General features: G+C 46.6%; 2 protein-coding genes across 2 annotated transcripts in view; one reads left to right on the top strand and one right to left on the bottom strand.

The window, feature by feature from the left end:
- Positions 1-22347, top strand: part of MPLKIP (M-phase specific PLK1 interacting protein) — a 98971-nt gene that overhangs the window by 25816 nt on the left and 50808 nt on the right. The window lies entirely within an intron of this gene.
- CDK13 (cyclin dependent kinase 13) overlaps positions 16434-22347 on the bottom strand; it is a 78105-nt gene continuing 72191 nt past the window's right edge. The window contains exon 14 of the mRNA XM_056520498.1: positions 16434-18231. Within this exon, the coding sequence (XP_056376473.1) occupies positions 17417-18231 (815 nt within the window). The 3' untranslated portion in view covers positions 16434-17416. The remainder of the gene's footprint in view (positions 18232-22347) is intronic.

Genomic DNA, 22347 nt, shown 5'->3' with positions numbered 1-22347 from the left:
TAACCTGTAAAAAGTGAAAAATAAAAGTGAAATTTTCAAGTTCTTCACAATATTTTGGAGTTTTTCACAAAAAATGCTGCATGTGTCAACAAAAAATGCACCAGTTATATAAAGTACAATATGTCACGAAAAAACAATCTCAGAATCGCTCCGCTCAGAAAAAGTATTCTAAAGTTATTACCAGTTAAAGAGACCCAGTCAAAAAAAAAAACGCCTGGTCATTCAGGTAAAAAAAAATGGGTCTGTCCTTAAGGGGTTAAAGAGAACTTTTGACTAGAAACACATTACCTATATATTACTAATTCAGAGGTTAGAGCAGTAGCCAGCTACTGTATGATTTACTGAAACAATATTTCTAGCATGTAGTGGACATTTTTGCCAAAGTGACAGCAAGTGCAGCCATATTGGTTGTGTCTTAAATTTTCTCACAGCCATGGTTATTGAGCACTGAGCAAATGACATGTTGGTTCAGATATGGAACCAGTCCAACCTATTTAGTCTGTACGGTGTTCTTTATAAAGTAAGGCTGGGTTTACATTACGTTTTCAGAAATACGGGACCGTATATGGCTGGGAGGAGCGAAAACCGGGCGCTCCCATATCCCAGCCGTATGCTGCCCGTATGTAATTCATTTCAATGAGCTGACGAGTGAAACGCTGACTCCGGTCGGCAAATTTTTCCCCCATATGCGGTTTTCCCACTGGACCTAAACACGTGGTACACCACGGTTTTAGGTCCGGTGGGAAAACTGCATACGGGGCAAAAATTTGTCGACCGGTGTCAGCGTTTCACTCCGGTCGGCTCATTGAAATGAATTACATACGGAAGCGCCTGATTTTCACTATCCCCCCCCCCCCCCCCAGCCTTATACAGTCCCATATTGCTGAAAACTTAATGTGAACCCAGCCTAACTGGCTTCACTTGTACCAGGGTACTACTTTGGGATACCGTTCAAAAGAATCTTCTGTATTCTGATTATGGTACCCTTTGGCCACAAATTCCATGACTGCTGCCACATGGGGCTAGTCATGTGACAAATTGTCTATAACTTGATTGGCACCTGAATTCTTGTTTAGGTTTCCATTTAAAACACCTGCATCACTTTATAAAGAGCATCTTTCAAGGAGTGATAACAGACTTTGAAGACGTTCACCACTATCATTGTGCAGATTGAAATGATCAAATGCATTTTTTTTCTTTGTACCTGGAATAAATAGCAGAAATTTTGAAAAGACCTTTTTTGGTTATCCATGTAGCATCACAGAATTCAGAACAGGAATTTCATTTTTCTGTAACTTCCAGTCATCACAGAAGTAACATGGTTGTATGTTTGTTAAAATATTAAAGTGTGTGCTGTCAAAATTGTGTACCTGTGCCATAATGTACATCCCCCATTGACCTATACAATGAAATGGTCAAAAAACTACTGTACAGTAGACATCCATCAGCCACGCCATTAACACCACCTGCTAAGGCTAGAGTTACATAGATGTGGCATCCGGCTCCGCTGAACCTGGGCGAAAATTGCCATAACTGATGCCAGAAGTGCATCATCCGGTGTCCATTGTTTGTAATTGCCAGAGGGGGGAATGCAGCAAGATGCGTCCCCCTGTCTTTGCCGTCCAGTGAGTCCAAGTATCTGGCGTCCATGCAAAGACGCTGGATGATTGTGAACTGTCCCATTCAAATGAATGGGATCAGTTCTTGCTTCATTTTCTCTCTGGTGCTTTTTTCGCAGAATCGGAGGGAAAAAGAAAACCGACTATGCATATCTGTAAAGGAGGCCTAAATATTGTTTATGTCTAAAACAACTGTGACCCAACAAAGCATGGACTCTAAAAGAGCTCCGACAGTGGCCTGTGGCTATCCAGCACTAAGAGGTTAGCAGCAAATCGGGTAAGTCCAATGGGTATGGAGATCAAACAAGTGCTTTTAACACTTTGTCATGCTCCTCACACTGCTACTGAACAATTTTTGCAGTGTGGTAGAGCACTTTATCCTGCTGAAAGAAGCCATTGCCATTAGAAGATATCCATGAACGGTATAAGTAACATCCACATGAATGCTAAGAACCAAGGTTTCCCTGCACAACATTGTTAGGAATATCATTCTGCCTCCAAATACTTGTCTTGATGTGATGCCATCTCTTCCACAGGTAAGTAACACTTACTCATCTGGTCATCCACATAGGCTCCTGTCTATGTATGCAGTATTATGTGTAATTACACCTTTTTGTTATGGCCAGCATTAACATTTTTAGCTTTTGTGAATTGGATCAGACAAGCTTATTTTAATTTCTCACAGAGTAATGAGTCTTGGGCAACCGTGGCTCTGATGCTGATTCAGATAGCAACCAATCGGATTACTACTTACAGTTTTTTTTATTTTTTATGTAAGAGAAAATCTGGTTGCTATGAGAAACTACACCACTCTTTCCCAGGGTCTTTCCTTTCACCTCTTTTGGTAGGCTATAATAAAGCCCACATGCTAACAAATTAGATGTAACCTGTGCATTCTGACCTATATTGTACAGTAAACAAGTGGTGAGTGCTAGAAGCCTTATTTCTACTGTACAGCTATTTTGGTAGGTACTAACAATTGCATGCCACAAACACTGCATAAAACGTGACATGTTGGATGATCTAGTCATTACAATTCAGTCTTTGTAAGAGACATTTAGCTTGTTTCCTGACCGTTTACTTGTTGTCAGATATAAACCATTCCTTTACATGTGCCATTATAAACGGAAAAGGTTATTCAATTGTCCATGGTTATATTGTTTGATTACTGTATATCTGTTAAAGGGATTGAACCAAAATCTACATCACAACAGTGGTGTGTGGCTCCTTTCACTTTCTATAGTAGCACTGTGGTTTGGTTACAAATGTTAACCTGTTAAGGACCCGTAACGTTACTTCATGAATCCACTCTCGATCTATAACGCGGGTCGGGCCCAGCCTCTAACAACCGGGACCAGTGGCTAATAGCGCGCGGCATTGATCGCGGTGCCGCGTGCTATTAACCCTTTAGACACGTTGAAAGTGAAAGCATGCCGGTTAGCTCAGGGAGCTATTCGAGATAGCCGCGGCGAAATCGCAGCATCCCGAACAGCTTACAGGACAGCTGGAGGGTCCCTACCTGCCTCCTCGCTGTCCGATCGCCGAATGACTGCTCAGTGCCTGTGATCCAGGCATGAGCAGTCAAGCGGCAGAATCATCGATCACTGGTTTCCTATGAGAAACCAATGATCAATGTATAAGATCAGTGTGTGCAGTGTTATAGGTCCCTATGGGAGCTATAACACTGCAAAAAAAAAAGTGAATAAAGATCATTTAACCCCTATTAAAAGTTTGAATCACCCCTCTTTTCCCATTAAAAAAAAAACTGTGTAAATAAACATATATGGTATCGGCGCTTGCGGAAATGTCCAAATTATAAAAATATATTGTTAATTAAACCGCACGGTCAATGGCGTACGCGCAAAAAAATTCCAAAGTCCAAAATAGTGCATTTTTGGTCACTTTTCATTTCATGAAAAAATGAATAAAAAGATAAGATCTTAATAAGATCAATAAGTCCTATCAATGCAAAAATTGTACTGCTAAAAACTTCAGATCATGGCGCAAAAAAATTAGCCCTCATACCACCCCATACGCAGAAAAATAAAAAAGTTATAGGGGTCAGAAGATGACAATTTTAAATGTATAAATTTTCCTGCATGTAGTTATGATTTTTTCCAGAAGTGCGACAAAATCAAACCTATATAAGTAGGGTATCATTTTAATCGTATGGACCTACAGAATAAAGATAAGGTATCATTTTTACCGAAAACTTTACTGCGTAGAAACGGAAGTCCGTTTTGTCTCACAATGATTTTTTTTCCGTTTCGCCGTAGATTTTGGGGCAAAATGACTGACGACATTACAAAGTATAATTGGTGGCGCAAAAAATAAGCTATCATATGGATTTTTAGGTGCAAAATTGAAAGAGTTATGATTTTTTAAAGGCAAGGAGGAAAAAACAAAAATGCAAAAACGGAATCCCCGGTCCTTTAAGGGGTTAAAAAACAAATGGCACCTCCATTAGTGTGATAAGGACAAATGTGCAGGTGCATGCCGCCTTGGCAAATGCAAAACTTACAAAAGAAAAGTTGCAGCAACACTCTGGACCACTTCAAATTGCGTTACTGCTATACAAAAATTAGTTTCAGGTTACCTGGGCCTCTGTATATGGTACTCCTACCACAAATTTCAAACAGACAACTGAACCAGCACTTACAATAAAAAAAAATGTGATTCTTTATTCAATCTGTGTTTTAATATCCTGAACAGGAGACTTGAACCAAAAGACGTACAAAAAGTGAAAATGCTTGGAGAAACAGGCTATGAGTAAGAACCCTTGTGCTTCAAAATGTGTTATGTCACACTGAGTGCTGTTTCTCTGAATGTTTATTTTTTTACTTTTTGTATGTCTTTTGAATGATGTGTCCTGTTCAGGATTTTTTTTTCCCTCATGGATAGAATAAAGAATCAGGAGTACAGGAACTAAGCAAATAAGGAGCCAATGTTTTGGTTTCCCAAGAAGGGAGGGGGGGTCATTACTCCAGTCTCATGGTTAGAGAAACCAGCACACCATAAAGGGGAACTTAGGTGATTTCTTACCTTCTTTGCTCCCATGCCACTGCTGGAATCACAGAACTTTGTTCCTGGTGTCCAAGTTTGGCAATGTGACACGACCAATTAGCAGCTGAGGTGGGACATCACTGCAGCTGCTGATTGAGCGCTACGTTATGTCACATCACCAAACCCAGAAGAGACAGACGCCGGGAACAGAGGGGGAGATTTATTAAAACTTGTGCAGAGGAAATGTGCAGTTGCCCATGGCAACGATTAAGATTGCTTTTTTCATAAAAAAAAATTGAGATCTGATTTGTTGCTATGGGCAACTGAAACACATTTCCTCTGCACAGGTTTTGATAAATCTCCCACTGAGTTCTGTCCTGAGGTTTGTCTTTATCTCTCTCCTTCCCAGAGTGGATTTTACTTAGGGTTGGAGACTAATACCTCACTGAGAGGGAGGCTCTGTAGCATTAATAAGCGACCCTTCCAGGGATGGGGTTTTTAAATGTATGAATAGAAAACTGAGGAGAATTGGAGCAGTTCCTCTTTTAAAATTAGCTATAGGGATTCCTGTCCAAGTGATCTCTTGTTGGCGCTGTCATGGAAAAATATGGTGCTGATATAAAAGGCATACACTCGAAATGATGCTGCAGATTCTCAAATGAGTTGTTCCTCCTGAGGTTGGGGTTCCTTACTTTCATGTCCCCCCCCCTTACTTTCATGTCCCATGGAGACTAAGGCCTTGTTCACATTACCATCATGATCCTGTGTGTTATGCTTTTCTGTTGATCAATCTTGATAACAGATCCTAAAGGATCCCATTCATTTCAATTAGTTCTTTTTAGTATTCGCTGGCATCAGTTGCTGTCAGTTTCTCTGATAGTTTTTTTTTTTTAGGGGAAAAAGATGGTGCTTGCACTAATTTTTTTTGTCAGAAATAACGAATATTATAAATTTAACATTAAAGTCTATGGGTAATGAATACTTAATGCCATCCGTTATTTGTCATTTCCATTATTTGTACTAAGCATCTGCAGGCGAGGTTCACAGAAGAGTTAAGGAAGTGACAGAGGTAGAAGGGATTAAAATAACAGACAGACCAGCAGATTGCACTAAGACTCTATGCACTAGCGCAGATACACATGCATACAGGGGGGGAAACAAACAGTGCTCATGTATTTCAGTTGTTAGCACAGTGGATATAAAAAGTTTATACACCCTTTTAAAGTGCCAGATTCTTGTGATGCAAAGAATGAGACAAAGATAAATGTCAGAACTTTTCCCACCTTTAATGTGACCTAACCTAAAAATAACACTATAATCTGGTTGAATAAATATTCACACTCAAACTAACACTTTGTTGAAGCACCTTTTTGCAGCAATCATTCTTTTTCCATAGAAGTCTATTAGCATTACCCTTCTTAATATGGCAATATTTGCCCACTCTTCCTTGCTAAGGCACTACAAATCTATCAGATTGCAAGGACATTTCCAGCTGTTCAAGTGGATTAAAGAGGTGGTTTGGTAAAAAAACTACTTTTCCCCTAGCCATAGCATAAGTGTCTGATAGCAGGGGATGAGACTGCTGACCCCCTGGAATCTCTTAACAAGACCCAGCTCTATGAATGCTACATTCATTCTTTACAGGAGCACCAAATAGACCTGAATGCTGTACTTGGGCATCTCCAGTGATCCCATATAAATGGACAGAATGCATACCGTCTGCAGCACACACTCTTCTCAGAAATCCAGGTCTGGATAAGAAGATTTTGGGAAGTCCCAGCAGGTGGACTTCCCCTATGATCAGACACTCATCTCTGATTCCTTGGATCGGGGATAACTTGTTTTTCACTGGGTCTCCCCGTTAAAGCATACCTATCATAGTTCCAAAAAAAAATGTTACCCGGTCCCTAATACTGATCATGTACAAATGTTTTATGTCTCTAGGATCTTTATTTCCAGAGATATAAGCATTTATCTGCTGCTCAGTAACTTTTTCAGTATGCAGACTGTAGGGGGAGTGTCTGTCTGTCTCCCTCACTGTGTCTGCTCTAAGTCGAGAGCGAGCCTTGTCTGTCAGCCAACGCTACTCTGTAACCCTTTCCTCTCTGGTTTCATGCTGTACATGTTACACAGAGAAAGATGCTTGGAGCTTGCCTGCAATATTCCTAAGACATTATGGCAAGTTCATAACAGGATAAAATGTATAAATATAAGAATAGATCTTTATAAAATTAGTGCAAGAATTTTATAGATAAAAGTACAGCATTTTTATGAATACGTTTTCTATCTGTTTTATCTTTTCCTAGTAAAGTTGGATGCTAATGAACATAGCTGTCACTGGAGTTCCCCCACAATAGGGACAGGCACCGGAGTTCCCCCACAGTAGCACAGTTAACCCACATTAGGTAGCAGTTCCCCCCACATTGGGTTGCAGGTCCCACAACATTAGGTTGCAGCCCCCCCCCCCCCCCCCACATTGGTATAGTTTCCCCCACATTAGCATAGTGTCCCCCAACATTAGGTTGCAGTTCCCCCCACCCCCCATAACATACACACAGACACTTACATATACATACAGACACATACATATAGACACACACACATATATACATACAGACAGAGACACACTAACAGACTCACCTGTCCTGCACCGCGCTTCATCTCCCCCCCGGCGGCCTGGAACTGACATCCTCTTCCACTGGCCAGACGCCGAAGGAGGAGGTAATGGGGGTCCGGGTGTAATGGCAACTGGGGGGGGGGGGGTCGGGTCTGAGGGGGGGTTTACACACGATTGCAGCTGAGAGGGGGGGTGCTGGCACACACATGATCGCAGCTGAGAACGGGGGGGGGGGGGGGGGGGGCGGCACACACATGATCGCAGCTGAGAACAAGGGGTGGGGGGTGCGGTGATGGGTTGCCGGCAGACACGATCGCAGCTGAGGACTGGGTTCTCAGCTGCGATCGTGTGTGCCGGCTAACATATAACCCCCCCGTGTGTGCCGGCAGTTGAGACCCAGGGGGGGGGGGGGGGGGGTCGGGGGTGACACACTGAGAACGGGGGGGGGGGGGTGTAATGGCAGCCGAGTACCGGGGGGGGGTTGGGGGCATAATGGGACACAGGATCGGGCGCAGCTGAGAACCTGGGGATGGGGGGTGTCTGCCTGCATCCCGCACTGCCTGTGTGTGTGCGCTCCCTGAGCTCGTTCACAGGCAGTGCGTGCCCGCGCATAGGCTGCATTCTCCTATACTGGATACCGGCCTGCTTTACGGATACCAACCCCTAGTGGTGGCTATTTTTAGATTTAATTTCTGGGGAAAATTGACATTTTATTAAATTTATATTGCAAAAAGCCATCATATGATTAGTTCTGTAACATATAAAAAGTTTTCAACAATGACAGTGCCCCTTTAAGGTTTGGGCCATTCCAAAACATTCATCTTTTTCTGGTGAAGCCATGCTTTTCTGGATTTGTGCTTTGGTTCGTTCTTGTGCTGAAAGGTGAACTTTATCTTAACACATGTGAAAGTTTTGTGCCAATTACTTGGTATTTGAAACTGATTATAATTGCCTTCACCCTGACTATCCCATTATTCCAGTTAAAGATATACAGCCCCAGGCATGATGCTGCCACCACCATGCTTCACTGCAGTAGTGTTCCTTAGGTGATGTGCAGTGTTTTGGTGCCAGAAAAACCTTTGGGAATTATGACCAAAAAGTTCAACCTTGGTTTCATCAGACCATAACACATTTTGGGGGTTTTCTGGGGAATTGATGTTTACAGAATGGGGTACTGGAGTGCGGCCCATCCAACGGGCAACCTGGTGGTGTAGAAAAACGAAAAGACAACGGATTGTCTGACTGGTATTCATCCCGTATACCTGTATAGACCCTACTTCAGATCCCTCACCCAGCAATGAGGTACGGGAAACCTGGATATATCCGCAGCAGCCTAGAGGTCAGAGACCTATGGTGGTGGAAATATAGGTGTGAGGGCGGGGGGGCCTAGAAACCCCCGCCCCCTGGGGAATAGAGGGAGGCAGAGGAGCCCGTCTCAAGCACGGACACATATACTCACCTCAAGATGTCTTCAGCCAGCTTTTAAGTCACCTGCATCAGGTCATGCTGCAACAGACATGCTGTCAAGTCCCAGAGCAGTAGGAGAGGACGGACAGGTCAGGAAAAACAGAACTGTCCAAGGAACCACATAATAAAAATTAATTGAAAACACCCTCGGACGGGCAATGAAACCAGAACAAATGGGAGGGAGCTGGGTCCCCCAATGGATCCTCTGAGAAAAAGATTTTAAAGAAAGCATAAAAATCTTCTTTTCTCTATCGGCGCCATTGGGGGACACAGACCATGGGATGTACTAAAGCAGTCCCCAGGGTGGGTAAATGATTCCCAACTCAGGTGGGAGGGTGAGCCACAGCCGCCTGCAACACCTTGAGACCCAGACTAGTATCAGCAGATGCAAAGGTAGGTACCTGGTAAAATTTTGTAAAAGTGTGTAAAGATGACCAGGTGGCCGCTTTACAGATTTGCAAGGCAGAAGCCTTGTTGCGGAGAGCCCAGGAGGCTCTGACAGAACAAGTGGAAAGAGCTGAGACCCTGAAAAGGGGAGTCTTCCCTTTGCAGTGGTAAGCTTCCGAGATGGAAAAACGGATCCACCGCGAAATGATGAATTAGAAGCAGGAAGTCCCATACGACTACTCTCTGTAATGACAAGGAAGGAGTCACACTGGAGAAAGGAAGACGTGACAAAGGTAAATCTGAACAGCTCGTACCACATCAAGCCAATGGAGCAAACGCTCCCTGGGATGAGAAGGAGCAGGACAAAAAGACGGAAGGATAATGTCCTCATTGAGGTGAAAGGCAGAAACAATCTTAGGTAAAAAGGACTGAACCGGGCAAAAAGACCACTTTGTCCGGGTGTAAAACCAGGTAGGGAGATAGGAGGGTTTCGGAGCTGGCAGCCCTATCCTGCCGAATAGAAGTTACTGCAGTAAGGAAGGCCACGTTCCAAGAAAGGAGACCAAGAGGAACATCCCTGGGAGTTTCAAAAAGAGCCCCCTGTAGGGCCCCAAGAACCAGATTGAGATCCCAGGGGGGAGCAGGTGACCTGTAAAGCAGGGTAGCATGAGCTACGCCTTGGAGACTGGTCAGGACATGAGGATCGGACGCCAGGGGACAGTGAAAAAGAATGGAGCCGAAACTTGTCCCATAAGGGAACTGAGAGCAAAGTGTTGTTCTAACCCCGACTGTAAGGGTACGTTCACACGCGCGGATTTTTGCAGCGTATTTATGTGCGGATCCGCTGGTGAAGGCCCACTCTATGCTGTCTTTACAGGTGCCTGCTGGTAGCGGCAATACACCGCTACCAGCAGACAGTGCAGCCATGTGCGTGGCGTACTCGCACATCACGGTTGCTCTCCCTGCTCTGAGCTAGGCAGAGAGCTCCCGCGTTATGAGAGTGTACTGCGATTCGCACATCGCAGTGTGCCTGCTGGTAGCGGTGTATTGTCGCTACGAGCAGGCACATGTAAAGCCAGCATAGAGCGGGCATTCACCAGCGGAGTTGCAGCGTAATACACGCTGTAAATCCGCACGTGTGAACGTACCCTAAGGAAGGAAGTCATGGGAGAGAGAGAACGCAACTGGAGAAAAGGAGTGAGACACCAATGAAAATAAGACCGCCGAGTACGGTGGTAAATCTTCGCAGAAAAGAGCTTGCACGCTTTGATCACAGTGCAAATTACTTGGGGAGAGAATCCCCTAGCTCTCAGAACCTCGGTCACAACCACCACGCCGTCAAATGTAGGAACTGTAAGTTGGGGTGGCAAGAGGACCCTGAAAGAGCAGATCTCACCAAAGTGGAAGGTGGCACATCATCCACCAGACGAACCACGTTTGCGTACCACGCCCGCCTTGGCCAGTCCGGAACCACTAGAATGGCGGGAACGCTCTCCGCTTGAGTTTCCTCAGGACCCTGGAAGAAGGGGAAGAGGAGGGAAAAGATATGGGAGGATGAAGTGGGACCAAGTAATCACCAGGGCATCCACGGCTAGAGCCAGGGGGTCCTGGGAGTTTGCCACAAACCGAGGAACTATGTGGTTGTGGTGAGATGCCAAAAAAGGTCCACGCCTGAAGTGCCCCAGAGGTTGCAGATTTCCGCAAACACTTCCGGAAGAGGAGACCATTCGTTGGGGTCGGCTGAGGAGCGGCTGAGAAAGTCCGCCTCCCAAGATTTCATACCTGGTATGTGAATAGCTGATATGGATGGGACTCTGAGCTCTGCCCATAGAAGGATCTTGGAGACTTCGGCCATAGCCGCTAAGCTGCGTGTGCCACCCTGAAGATTGACATATGCCACAGCTGTGGAGTTGTCCCTCTGTACACGAACAGGGGGTCCTGGAGAAGGCACTCAACGATGGAGACAAAAGGTAGATTCCTCTGAGCTTCATAATGTTGATGTGGAGAAGAGCTTCCTGAGAGGACCAAAATCCCTGGACCATCCGGTCTCTGAAAACTCCTCCCCAACCACTGAGTCTGGCATCAGTCAAGATGAGCTGCCAGTAGAGGGGCAGAAGGATTTTCCCTGATGAAGAAGAGGGGACCGAAGCCACCACAGGAGGTACTGGCGAGTCTTGGGAGGGAGAAATATTCTCCAATCGAGGGTCAGTGGAGATTTGTCCCATCGGGATGATAGAATTCTGAAGAGGTCGATAATGAAACTGGGCGTAAGGAAAGCTTCCATAACCGCCACCATTCGACCCAGGACTTGCATGCAGACCTGAATGGAAAGGGGAACAGGACATCAGACTCCGAACCCCTGATAATAGGGCCAGGTGCTTGTCCGGCGGAAGAAAAATCCCGGTGGACACAAAGCCAAATTGCAGTCCCAGGAAGATTAGGGACAGAGAGGGAGTAGATAGGACTTGTCCTTATTGACCAACCAGCCGATAGGGTCTGTAGAATAAGACAGAGACTCTCCGGATTCTTGGCCCAGCTTGGCGCCTTGATCAGGATGTCGTCCAGGTAGAGGATGACTGACACACCCCGTGCTCGCAGAATGGCGATCACTGCCACCAGGACCTTGGTGAAGACCCTCGGAGCAGTGGCTAGTCCGAAGGAAAGAGCCACAAACTGAAAATGGCCCTCCGGGAGAGCAAAGCGAAGATATCACTGATGTGCTGGAAAAATTGGAATGTGGAGGTAGGCATCACGGATGTCTACCAAGGAAAGAAACTTCCATTGATCCATGGACGTCACCACCAAATGGAGGGACTCCATACGAAAATGAGGGAGAAGTAGGTGGCGGCTGAGGTGCTTCAGATCCATGATCGGGTGGAACTGCAATTTTTTGGGGGGACCCCAAACAGGTTGGAATAGAAACTTGAAAAACACTCCGCTGGAGGAGCTGGGATGATAAAAACATCTCTGACCCAAGAGTCCTGCAGGTGATCGGACCAGACTTCCTGTAAGAGTGACAAACGTTCTCCCACCTGAGAAAAATCGACAGGTGGTGCGACCCTTCAGGCAGAGGTAGTCTTGCGGACGCCTGCCTTGGCTGCGAAACAGGCGGAGAGATTATCTAATTTCCGGTAGGGATGGGCCTTAAAGGAAGGGACCTTCTTGCCCCTAGATGGTGCCGATCCGGTCGTCCTATTGGAGCCGTAGGTACGAAAGGAACGAACAGAGGTCGACTTCCTTCGGGAGTCGGTACTGCGAGATTCATTTAGCGGCAATAAAGAACACTTACCGCTATTCACCTCTGAGATGATCTCATTGAGGCGTTTTCCAAACAGTCGAGAGTCAGTAAAAGGAAGCTCCGCGAGAGATTTCTTAAAAGCGGCACTAGCGTTCCACATGGAACTAGGAAGAGCCACCAGATTACATGTGGCAAAAGCCGTACCACGGGCCGATTGCATAGAAGCAGAGCACAAGTAGTCCCCAGCATTGGAGAGTTGAAGTGCAAGGTCCGCCAGTTCCTCCGCAGGGGACCCAGATAGAAATGTTCTGGTGGAGTGGGGAGCCCAGACAGAAAGGGCTTTTGATACCCCAGCAGAAGCGAAGACAAGAAGGATGAACCTGCTTGATTTTCAATCCTCTTATTCGCCGGTCCTTGAAAGAAGCCGCATCTGCCAAAGGCAGAGTAGTTGCTTTAGAGAGGCGGGACACAGGTGGACCCACAGCTGGTGGAGATGTCCACTTTGCAATAAATTCCTGGACAAAGGGAAATTGAGCTTGAACCATCTTGTTCCTTGAAAGCGCTTGTCAGGATTCTTCTATGCTGTTTCCAGTAAGGCAACAAATTCAGCGTGAGAGCTGAACACCTTAGGAGAGGGATGGGAGTGGTGAAAGGAGACTTCTGGTTGGGTCCAAAGTTCCTGGGTCCTTTAGATAAAATGTGTCCCTTATGGCTGAGACCAAAGGTGTCCGCCATGCCGGCCATGTCAGTTCGGTCCTCTGAATCAGAGGCAGAACCTGAAGCCTCATCTTCCAGTTCCCCAGGAGAGTGGGAGCGGGTGGAGGCAGCCTTGGATGAAGGCGAAACTGACCTGGTATGCAGATCTGGAAACCCAGAGTGGCGACCAGGAGAGCGACCCTTGGTTCGGGGTGCAGAGGAAGAGTGGCGATACCTATGAGGAGAGTGCCTATGCTTGCTTCCAGACTCTGGGAGATGAACCAGAGGAGAAACCCCTAGGACACTTATGAGAGCGGCCAAAATTGGGGGAACGCCCTGGGCAGATATGCCAAGAGGCCCAGGATGCATAGTGGTGCAGGCAGAACAATTGGGTTCAGTAGAACTACAGGGCAGTTTAGTGTTGCACCTTAAACGGGCATAATAGGTGACCAAGGCCATTTCTAGAGGGTGGGTTAGTTCTGGTTTCTGACATTGTGCCAGCCAGACTGTATAACAGCAAAAACCTAATTCCTCAGAAAGAGGAAGGGGGGGGAGGGCCTCATGAAGGAAAGGGCCAGAGCAGTATGAGCCAAACTCTCATTGGAGGAAAACTGGCCACAGCTGCGCACAAACCGCATTGATAGGAGAGGCAGATCCCTCAACCTCTGCAGCTGTAGTGGCCGGAATTCCCGCCAGAGAAGAGTGGGTGGGGCTATGCCTCTAAGGAGAAGCACATGGCCATAGAGAAACACCCCGACTGCCCTACAAGTAATAAATACAAAAGGAGTATGGCTGGAAGGAGTGGAGCTGTCGGCCGTGCGTGATGAGCGCCGCCGACAGTGCAGGCGCTCCTGCGCGCCGGTCGATTCCGTAGATGTGCTGGCGCGAGATATATTATGCCGGCGCCAATATGCGCCGATGCAAAAAGCCTCCATGATGAGCGCAGGCACCATTACAGAAGTTCTTGCGCTCCGGAGCATCTGAAGAATCATGTCAGCGCGAACATGCGCTGGTGTGCACGTAAGCATTATTTGTGCCCCGGCCGAATCAGGAGATGCACAGAAAATCCATGCCGGCGCGAATATGCGCCGGTACCGGAAAACCAATGCGCAAAAAGGCGCATAATGTAAAAAGGAAACACTTAAAGGAGTACTCCCACCCTAGACATCTTATCCCCTATCCAAAGCATAGGGGATAAGATGTCTGAACACGGGGGTCCCGCCGCTGGAGACCCCGCAATGTTGCATGCGGCACACACCTGTTTCTTGTCCGGAAGCGCTGAAGGGTCTGGGTCGCGACCACGAGAACGGAAGTCCGTGACGTCAGGACTCCGCCCTCGTGTGATGCCACGCCCCGTCCCCTAAATGCAAGTCTATTGGAGGGGGCGTTACGGCCGTCACGCCCCCTCCCATAGACTTGCATTGAGGGGACAGGGCGTGACGTCACACGAGGGCGGAGTCCTGACGTCATGGACTTCCGTTCCCGTGGTCGCGACTCAGACCCTCCAGCGCTTCCGGACAAGAAACAGGTGGGTGCCGCATGCAACATTGCGGGGGTCCCCAGCAATCAGACATCTTATCCCCTATCCTTTGGATAGGGGATAAGATATCTAGGGTGGGAGTACCCCTTTAAAGTAAGACAAAAACACGAGAGAGAAGATCTGCACCACATAAGCTGCCCCCAAACATCAGAATGGCCGAGCAGGGAACCTATAAAGGAGAGTGGGCTCCAAACAGGGGGGGCTACAGAAGTTTAAAATCCTGATGGAGGATGGGAACCTGAAAGGGGGGACATACTAAGCAGGGAGCCTATGAAGGAGAGCGGGCTCCAACAGGAGGGCTACAGATGCTGAAAATCCTGAGGGAGGATGGGAACCTGAAGGAAAAGGGAGGAGATACCTGCCCTTGGCAAACTTACCCCATGTAGTCTTCAGTCAGCTTTTAGTCACCTGCATCATGCCGGGCTGAGACAGCGAGACAAGCAGGGAAAGTAGGGGACCCAGACCCATGAGGTACAACTTTTCTTGTCGCCTAGTGTCAAGCCTCCTAGTGGCAGCAGCATATACCCATGGCCTGTGTCCCCCCAATGGAGCCGACAGAGAAATATATTTTTAAACCAACTGGTGTCAGAAAGTTAAAACAAATTTGTAAACTAAATCTATAAAAAACAAAACAAAAAAAAAAAAAAAAGTAATCCTTCCAGTACTTATCAGCTGCTGTATACTACAGATAAGGGTTTGTAGTTCTTACCAGTCTGACCGCAGTGCTCTCTGCTGCCACCTCTGTCTTTTTTAGGAACTGTCCAAAGCATGAGTAAATCCCCAAACCTCCTGCTCCGGATAGTTCCTGACAGACAGATCTGGCAGCAGAGAGCACTGTGGTCAGACAGGAGAGAGTTACCTAACTTTCCCTGGCGCATACAGCAACTGACAATTACTGGAAGATTTTTTTTATATAGAAGTAATTTATGAGTCTGGATAACTATTTGGTACCCCTTCACGTGGGATATAACGTGCCCAGTAAGTTAACAAGGTTGTGCAGGAACATTTTTTTTAATCACTATTTTAAAAATAAATTAAAAATGAAATAATCATAAAAAAAATTATATATATTATGGGACCAGGAGGTGTTGGAATGGCAGCTGCAGAGGATTGGGGTAAGTGAGTGAGAGTGTATACACACTCCCTTACTTACCCCAATCCTGCCATTCCAACACCTCCTGGTCCCAGAGCTTGGCTGAGCAGGCAGTTCCTGGGAGTCACAAGAACCAGGTGTAAAGCATGCAAAGGAGCTGAGGGCACTTCATATCCACTTGATCCCAGCTGTTTGCAGCCAGGACGCATGGCTGATACTGGACATCACTGATCAGGCTCATGTCCAGCATTAAAAGGAGTACTCACGGTAATCATGCCCCTTCCCATAGACATGAATGGAGGAAGCATGACTTGAAGTCATGTCCCCTGTCCCGGAAACCTGGAGGTTTCCAAAATTGGAGATGCAGCCCCGCATAGAATGCGGAAGTTGCAGAAAGATCGTGCGGGGTCCCAGCAGCGCAGCGCCATCACCCCCCCCCCCCCCCCGCGATCAGACATCTTATCCCCCATCATTTGGATAGGGGATAAGATAAGGTGTTTTTGTCAGGAATACCCCTTTAATAAATCTGCATGGTGGATTGTGTAAACATAAAAATACACTAAAGTCCAGAATTGATGATTTTTAATTACTTCTATACCAGAAATTAATTCAAAGCGGTCCAAAAAGTCTCATCAGAACAAAAAATGGTACTGATAAAAACTACAGTCCCATATATGTAAAAATAAGTGTACTAGGGGTCAGAAAAGGGACACTTAAGCATACTCCTTTTCTTACAAAAAGTAGTAAAATAAAACAAAACCTATATAAATTGGGTGTCTTAGTAATCATATTAACCTACAGAAGATATCCTTTTACCATAAAAAAATTACATTTCTGCGTAGAACTTCATACCACAAATAATGTTATATTTGTTTTGCTGTAGATTGTGGTAAAATGAAGGATGTCATTCTAAAGTACAATTGGTAGCAGAAAGTCTGTAGGTGGAAAATTAAAAGTATTATGGCTCTAAGGCAGCAGGGAGGAAAAAATGAAAAATGCAATCAATAAGGGGTTAATGCACCCTTAGCCACAAAAGATTTTTTCATGTTGCTAGTCAACGTCTTTTTAAAATTGGCACCTGTTTTGCTTAAAGTTTCTGGTGTAAGTATGAGCTCAGTAAAACATTTTGCATAAGATCAGACTTCAGAATCATAGGAGTTTTAATCAACGTTTATTTCCTTATGCTTGTTAGAAAGAACTGTTGATAAAACGTTTGCATCACAAGAAAAAATGTGTTTTGTTTTTCTGTCTGAAATGAGCACAAGTTTCACAATGACACAGAAAGCTGTGAAAGAACTGACAGTGACCTTTGACTAAAGGTAGTTTTGTACAAAGAAACAGATATCAAGGAATTAAAGCACTGCCCTGGCATTACCAAAACATTGGTCCAAATGTACAAAAAAATAAGCACAAGTGTGCTGGATTCTTCAAAATTTCTGCAAGTGCGAGGGGACAAAACTAATGAGGATGTCCTTAAAATGAATATCAAACTAAAAATGAAGGTACAAAATAAAGATTTACGCTAGTATTTGTCAAAGTGTAAATTAGCTCTCAAACGCAGAATCAATTGCAGTTATTCCCATACCTCCCTCCCACTGCTGTATTGCAAGACCATTTTTTTATTTTATTTTTTTACATAAAAATAAAGCTGTTGTCCAATTCTTTATCAAGTCTACAATACGGCTGCTGTAAAATGCAGCCATGCTGAAAAGTAAAAAGTCATTCCAGATAGAAATATTTTGCCTGAGGGAAAAAATTAGAATGGTAAACCCCTCCCCCGACCTCTGACATAGGTGCCCATATGTCCTCCATGTCCTTGAGAAAAGGGGGGACCCTGGTGAGGAGATGCCCATGCGGGTCTGTGCATTATAGACGGTAAACCAAGATGCTCAGGTACATTAGTGCTGTAGCCATAATCAGGCATTTTTGTTGGCAAGTTACGACTGTCCAACCCTGCAGAGAGATTGTTTCCCAAAAGTATTGTAGGGCTTTGATTATACTCAAATCTATGGTCTTTGTCACCACTGAACAACATAGAGCCAGTACTGAGGTAGCTGTCCCTGTAAGTGGTGGCAGAGTTACAAAAGGACTCAGGAAAGGCCGTATGTGCTGGGAGCCGGTTACTAATCTGAGATGAAGTACTGTAGTTGTCAATAGGTTGATTTTCAAGATGTCCTTCCAAAACGGCAACACCAGGCACATGAGCGGTCATGTCACTGCTATATGTGGCTGGCAGGAAAGTTTGTCTGAAATTTTCAGTGCAGTCCGGTGCCTTCAGAAAAGATGCCCCCCCAGTGTAATCTGTACCAATTTCGTCCTGTTCCTGAGCCTGGTGATGAGCAATAATCTGTAAGAGTGCTTCCTTCACTTGTGTATGAGGGTCACCAGAAGACATGGTGGCGTGTTCTACCTGCTGCCTTTCTATCCGGTAATCAAGGTCTTCTTCACCCACAGGAGGTGGTTCTGGTGGCTCAGGAGGTCGCTGATCTGGAGGCAAGATGTGAGGAAGGTTTTGTTCATTTGGTAGATCTGTAAGAGTTTGCTCAAGGTTGGCCTCACTAGCGGTTTCAACTAAAAAAAAAGGAAAGCAAAAAAATAAAAATATAGACAGATACTCAGACATGGTGGAATTGCAGCAGATATTAGGTGCAGACTACGCATTCCAAAATCACTGCACGTAACAATAGAAAACAAAAGGCAAACCCAAGACCTATCCACACATTTTACAATAATTCTATGTTAATAAAAGAACATTGACAATTCTCAGATCTGCATTTTTATTTTACAGAAAGGCTTTTGATTTTACTGTTTATTTCACTTGCCCACTGAGATGTCAATATTCTAGGCCATATTTTATACTTGTTTGGAATCCATAATGGTTAATGGTACCACAGGATTATGACATTTGTCAGTGGGCATCATGTTCTACAGGTCGGGTTGTTGGAAAAATGTTTTCCTATTGTCCCACAGCCTGCTTAATAAAAAGGAGATTTTATTTGTACTCACCGTAAAATCTCTCCCATAGCCTTTATAGGGGACATCTATACTGATGGGTATATGCTCCTGCCAATAGGAGGCACTGACACTAAGAAAAAAATTTGTCTCCTCCCTGGCATGATATACCCGCCAACTGGAAGTGAGGTAAATCAGTTTCGTCACAGTAGGAGAAGCCAACAAAGAAATAAGTCCGAAGGACCCTAGAGGAAAAAAAATATAAATAAATAAACTTCTCGGTGTCTCTTCATTGGGGACACCTATACTGATGGGACGTACCAAAGCAGTCCCCTTGGGTGGGAATAAAAGCCACCAGAGAAAGGGAATCAGTCAAGAGACCAAACCCACTCATCCGTAAGCCCTGTGGACGAGATTAGGGGCCAGAGACCACAGAGGCCCAGAAACTGAGCTCCCCGAAGATCCCCCATCCACAAAGATGGACTAGGACACCAAAAGGAAGGGACCGTCCATTACAGAGACTCTAACCTATGGTCCAGATAGAGAGCCAAGAAAAGGGCTACTAGGAAGTCAGATGGGCCGGAACCATCCCAGGAGGAGGAAGGAAATCAACTCCAAAAAAAGTACAGAACTGCAGACCCAAAACCCCTGTGTCCCAGTGGCCCGCCACAAGCACCAGGAAGGCAAAATTAGCTTGACTGGTGTAATCCGGATGACTGGACAGCCCTCCATCTCGGGAGGACATGGACCTCGAAGGAGGAGACTGAATGTAATAATTGCCAAAAAAGGAGCGGAACGCCCTGAAAAAGGGGGCATCCCGGAACACCAGAGTGACAGACAGACATGGGAACTAAAGTTTCCCCGAGTCACCTGGAAGACATACACGGAAGAATAAACGGCTAAGAAAGGAGCATCCAGGAACACCGGAGCGACCAACATGGGAATTGGAGACTCCTGGAACACTTGCATCTGAAGGGTAAGTAAACCCAAAGTCCGCAAAACGCTCTGGGTGACAAACTTCCATGTTGAGACAAGAAAAAGTGCGGTACAGAAAGACCGCCCCACAAAAGGGATCGCGATGAAGTCTGAGCAGGATCGCTACACATGCCAGAGAGCTCAACCATCATGAAGTCCCAAAGAATCAGGAGGACTGACCTAGAAAATAAGGCACGCAGCAGCATCCTAGGACAGTGTCAGAGACCAGGAGACTAACTGGTCCTGGACCCCTGCGGTCTGAGCGGATCACAGCACTCCGAAGTAACATACCGTCAGGACGGGAACAAAGGAGGAAACATAAGGGAACCTAGCTGGGACTCCCAGGTTCTGGGCACAGGAAGGTTACGCCAGACTGTGGTGTCTGTGCAGCACAACTGAGTGTCAAAGGGAAGGATGAACACACCCTTCCAGGGAGATTGCACAGAGCGAGGAGGAGAGCAATGGCAGGACCCAAAACAACAGACTGTGGCTAGACCAGCTGTCGCCGAGCCATACATGATTGCATAAACTCCTCCAACAGCAGCAGATAACCAAGAAACAAGAAGAGAGCCAGGCTGAGATAGTGGGAAGTAAGCACACAGGCATAGACCGCGAAAGGCTCTTCTGAATGCTCCAGCAAAAAAAAAAAACACACCAGGGCCCAGCTAGATACCCCACCTATATTGTGGGGAAAAAGAGTTGGCTCCATAGTGGCAGCAGAAAGCGCCCAGCAAAATAGTCCCCCTAGCAGAGAAAACAAGGGGTGGTCGAGATGAATCTCAGGCACTGTAGGAGCAGGGAAATGCCGCCCTACCGCAACGGGACAAAGTACTGGGTGGACGTAGCCCCCAGGAACTCTGTGACAACATATCGAGGTACTGAGGAGCCAATGTGTGTCCCCAGAAAGATCAGAATTTTGGACACTGGTGCTGGGCAAGGATACAAAGTCATGACTACAAATGCAAGTAAGAAGCACACACAGCAGCCAACTGCGTAGAGAAGGAAACCCCAACGGGGTTAAACCCTGGACCAGATGTGCGCCAATGGTCATGTCTAAGGCAACAGAGCAGGCACTTGAGCCACCCTGTCAAGGAACTCTGGAAAATACCTGGAGGCATTGGGGGGGGGGGGGGGGTCCCATGTCAGAACAGAGATGCTTAACCGCCACAGACCTGTGGAAACAAAGATCACAGGTAGGCCTGAGGCACACCCACCGACAGAAGGAAAAGTGGGCTCTACACGGCCTTAGCATACGTAGGAACACAGACATCGTTACCTTGCGACAGTAGTGGGGTACCAAGACTGTGGACACGAAAGAAACCGCAGACATCCAAAAATCCAGCAGTATGGAAGACAGGCTCAGCATCCATGCCCCTAGCAGACCAACGTGGCACTCTTAGAAAGGGGAACAGAGAGTGCTGCTGTTGCTGTGAAAGGCCACGGAGACTGCAGGAAAGGTCCACACCCCATCTCCTAATGGTGTTCCACACCAGGACTGCTGTTGCAGATGCAAGAGATGAAGTATGTATGCGAGAAAGGAAACAAAGGTCCAATGAAGCCACAGACACTGTGTGGAACTTCCCATGGAAAGTGAGTCACCGAGCTGCAGTTGCGGGAGCGGCAAGAATGGGGGAGGTCACCTGGTGAAACCATGCAGACAAAGTCTGGCTATATGGCATAGGGACCATGGCCACACCGGGTCCCACATCCAGAACCATACACAAAGTGGGTCCCCAGCCATCAGCCATGAGAACAGCATGTAGAGAGGGACCTGGTAAAGTAAAGAATCCTGCGAACCAGTATGTGGTGCATTGTACAGGGCAAGTGAGCAACATGGGGTGACTTACTTGAAACTACACCTTGGCAGTGGGTTACCTGAACTTCCATCCACGGTGTGAGAAGTGTATGGTAGCTGACCTGATGTAATAGTAAAACCGTGCAGACAACCGTATCTGGTATAGGATTAATGAACGCACATGATCACTCCTTCGAACCCTCAAACAGAAAGTGGGGTACTGGAGTGCGGCCGATCTAATGGGCAACCTGGTGGTGTAAGAGACCCAGCAGACAAAAGGCTGGCTGACTGGCATAAGTCCCACGTTACTGCAAGGACTCTCATCCAGATTCCTCACACCAGCAGCAAGGTACGGGAACCTGACCATGCCCGCGGCAGCCCTGAGATGGGAGACCGACTGCGGCGGAAACCGTGCAGACAACAGTCTGGCTGAACAAGTACACATCCAGGAGCTGGTGAAAAGGGGACGACAGCCAGATAGGCGATTACTGTGCCCCTCTGTAGCATGTGGGAGGGAAGACCTAGAAGTCATGGATAGTTTCCCCACCACCCTGGGAGAGCGGGGGAGGCTGAGAAGCTGTGGATTGTATCCCTCGTCACCCCGTATAGGGTCCATAGGACACAATAGTTCACTCAACACCTCGCACAGCAGTGGGGAACCGGAACTTCAGCCGCAGATGCATCAGCCGTGTGATTAGTGACAGGCGGCAGAGAAAATCATGCAGACCACTTTCTGGCTTACTGGTACGCATCCATGGTAAACAACAAGTCACTCCATCGGACACCTCGCACCAGCAGTGGGGAATCGAAATCCAGCCACGGATGCGGCATGTGAGATGAGTGACAGGCAAGACTACTGTCTGGCATTTTGATATCAGGTACAATCCCTGCCCACGCAGGGACACTTCCACGGAGACCGAGCACTGGACGTGGGGAACGGAGCCAGCCGCGGATGCGGCAGCCTG

Source organism: Hyla sarda, chromosome 5 (assembly GCF_029499605.1).
Source record: "Hyla sarda isolate aHylSar1 chromosome 5, aHylSar1.hap1, whole genome shotgun sequence".
Lineage (NCBI taxonomy): Eukaryota > Metazoa > Chordata > Amphibia > Anura > Hylidae > Hyla > Hyla sarda.
This window is presented reverse-complemented; position numbering and strand designations above follow the sequence as displayed.